At 32.1% G+C, this 3,774-nt stretch overlaps 1 protein-coding gene across 1 annotated transcript; it reads left to right on the top strand.

Moving 5' to 3' along the window:
* The first annotated feature begins 697 nt into the window (after nt 1–697).
* On the top strand, nt 698–3,331 carry LOC123291600 (protein fork head-like). Its single transcript, XM_044871940.1, has one exon. The coding sequence runs from the start codon at nt 1,695–1,697 to the stop codon at nt 3,174–3,176; it is 1,482 nt and encodes a 493-aa protein (XP_044727875.1). The 5' UTR covers nt 698–1,694; the 3' UTR covers nt 3,177–3,331.
* The last annotated feature ends 443 nt before the right edge of the window (nt 3,332–3,774 follow it).

The following is a 3,774-nucleotide window of genomic DNA, read 5'->3' as shown; positions in this document are numbered from 1 at the left end:
AATAAAACACCAAAGCATTTTTCCACACGCAATTAAAATATAAAAATCATTCCAAAAAAAAGAGAAAATTTATGAAAAAAAAAAAAAAACATCGACCTGACAAGTTATGTTTCTAGCAAAATATATCTGTCAGTCATTATTCCATCAAAGTCACATAGGATCCATTCATCCGTCCATCGAAAGATATCACATATAAAATATATCATCATATCTATCCGTCCGTCGTCAATCAAACTAAAACGTTCAAATCTAACCTTAAAAAAACGCACCAATAAACAAAGCGAACAATATAGAAAATATATGAAAATAGTAAAGAAAGAAAAATCATATGGAAAATCACATGATTACGAAAGCTCAAAAAAGGGGAGAGAAGAGAGTGTACAGTTGTTGTATAGTATGAAAGAATCAATATAAGCCACGCCTTTAAATATATATATACACCAATCCATATGTATGATGTTACCATAGAAATAGACCGGAACAGTTTATGATTGGATGTTATATATGAATCCATTGTACTAAACAACATGGATATGGATATACGTTTACCCCCCACTATAGAATCCATACTAAACAATCTATACTACTATACATACGGTTACACAGACGGTGGATCGGTAGGGGTGGGAGGGGAGGAAGTGTGTGTATAGAAGTGATATAGAAAGGCGTGCGAGTGTGGTACTATCTAGTAAAAGAGGGGAGAAACGAAGTATCCACACAACATGTATATTGCATGTAACAGTAATAAAACCAGTTACTCTGTATAACATTGTGTGATCCAATCGTATAACACAAACATTTAAAACTTGATGTGTGTGTATCGTTTTCAAGCACTAAAACATTCGTTGTGACGGTTTATACTCCTGCTCTCTGCTGCTATTTTCATCTTCTTCTTGTACACATAGAATCCGATTCACCAACACACAAATCTAATACGACCCCCCATTTATGTTATAAAATATATATACATGCATATATAGTTTATACACATATACAAAAGTGACTGGGGAGAAGTGAAGAAGTTTGGGCCTCGTTTCTCGTTATAGAAAACACTGTTTGTTTTTTCAATCAGTATTTGATTGCGAAGCGTCCTGTCAACAAGCGCTTGAGAGAGTTGTTTTTAGTTTTAGAAAGGACACAATATATGAGAACTAACCCACTATATAATAGTAGTGTTTTGTTTGTTTGTTAACAACGCTTTTGCTGCTCTTGTGTGTGTATAATAAATATGGTGTTCTCATTTGCTCTATTTGTTTGAGTTTCGTTGTCTTTGAATATCAGATTAATCCCATACTCTTTAACTGTTATTATAATAAAACGATTAGCCTTTCTTTGCATGGACAAATAACAAACATATGTATTTATGTACTTACGACCAAGAGGCGAGTAATGTTTTATTGTGGAACTGTGGAATGGACATCAAAACAGATAAAGTGAATTAATTAAATATCATCGAAAAGTGTATACAACTTCGACTACTTCTTCTTCGTTCGTTTTCTTCTTACATATGTGGGTTAATTCGACAACGATATGAAACAGTGATTTTAATTTTTATTTAAATTTATTTTTGTGAAGTGATTTTTTTATTTTAATTTTGAATATATTTTTAAAATTATCAGTGCAGCAACAACAACAAAAGTTCATTAAACTTGAATATCATAAAAAATGTGTAATTAAAACAATAAAAAGAATTTATGACGAAAAATTATCCACCAATTGATTTTAAAATGTTATCAACATCGCAAAAATTGTACACTGATTCAGCAATATCAGCGGCCATGTCTGCGAGTACAGCAGCAGCGACGGCAAATTCAGCAATGTCACCAATGACACCAACATATTCAATGAATTCAATGTCATGTGTTTCAATGACCACCATGAATTCATGTTCACCACAATCGGCTGGTACATTTGGTACAAATATGTTATCGAGTACTGGTATGTCATCAATGGGTACAATGTCTGCCGCAGCAGCAATGAATGGTAATTGTATGTCTGGTACAAATTTAGGATATTCTGGAATTGGTTCGCCAATGTCAAATATGAATGCTGCATGTATGGGTACAACGATGAGTAGCATGAATTCTTATAATAGTGCATTAACGCCAGTTAGTGGTGGTATGACATCGGGACGTGGTGATTTAAGTGGTGGTGACACATCACCTAATACAGCGTTACAAAGGGCACGAGCTGATAAAACTTATCGACGTAGTTATACACATGCTAAACCACCATACTCGTATATATCATTAATTACGATGGCAATACAAAATGCACCAAGTAAAATGCTAACGTTATCCGAAATTTATCAATTTATCATGGACTTATTTCCATTCTATCGTCAAAATCAACAACGTTGGCAAAATTCTATACGACACTCATTATCGTTTAATGATTGTTTTGTTAAAGTGCCACGTACACCAGATAAGCCAGGTAAAGGATCATTTTGGACATTACACCCAGATTCGGGTAATATGTTTGAGAATGGCTGTTATTTACGACGACAAAAACGATTTAAAGATGAGAAGAAAGAAGTAATACGTTCATCACATAAATCACCAACTCATCATGGTTTAGATTCCAGTAGTAATTCTGGTAAGAAAACACCACTAGGTCATCATGATGATGTAGTTGGACATCATAAAAGTAGTCATCATTTATCACAGCATGATAAAGGTTCACCTGATGCACATCAATTATCATCGATGTTAGCAATACATGCAACAAAATTGGAAAGTGATTCAATGTCGTTATTACATCATGGCACCGATTTAAGTTCGTTACATCAGCAAAATCATCAACAAAGTCATCATACCCAAAGTCATCATTCACAAAATTTACAACATGAAGATATTGCTGCAATGGTAGGTAGATGCCATCCAGCGCATTTAGCATCCCTAACCGAACATCAATTAATGCATCACAGTTCGATGCACCATTTAAAACAAGAACCAACTGGATATACACCATCAAATCATCCGTTTTCGATAAATAGACTGTTACCAACGGAAAGTAAAAATGATGTAAAAATGTATGAAATGTCACAATATGCTGGCTATAATACACTAAGTCCATTACCGAATTCTGTACATTCAGCACATTCAGCATTAGGAAACGATTCATATTACCAAAGTTCTTTGTACCATGCTACACCAGCGGGTACTACCAGTTTGTGACAGTACCCTTTGGCCTAATGGGGGGATACAAACGTCGGTACAACAAATCATCGACGTTCTAACACTGCATATGCCACAAATAATCGACGTTGTTATCAAAATAATAATTTGTAAATATATTTTTAATATATGGGCCGGATTTTTTGTTTTTTTCTTGGGGGGATGCACAAATTTTATTTATGATTTCCTTTTTTTGAATTTTTATGAATATTTATTGTGAATGTGCAAAAAAATAAAACTGAAAATTGTGCTGTTATATAGATTTACAAAAGACAAGAAAAAAAAAACATTTTTTAATTTTAGTAAAATTTTTGAGGCTATTTTGGAATTTGGATCATTAAAAAATCTCTCGTGCGGAATAAACTTTTTTTTAGGTAGGAATAATTTTTATTTATTTAATTTTATTATTATTATTATTTTGGTAGTTTTATTGATCCAAAACAAAAATTCCTCATTTTAAAATAAATAAAAAACTATGAATAAAAAAATTATTGTACATATAATTAAAATATTAAATTGTTTATTGTATTATATTAATTAATTAATGTACAGAAGATTGATTAAACTTAAAAAAAAAAACAATTTTTTTTTATTTAAA

Source organism: Chrysoperla carnea, chromosome 2 (assembly GCF_905475395.1).
Source record: "Chrysoperla carnea chromosome 2, inChrCarn1.1, whole genome shotgun sequence".
In the NCBI taxonomy this organism is placed as follows: Eukaryota; Metazoa; Arthropoda; class Insecta; order Neuroptera; family Chrysopidae; genus Chrysoperla; species Chrysoperla carnea.
Note: the sequence above shows the minus strand (reverse complement) of the source record. Positions and strands in the feature narration are given on the sequence as shown.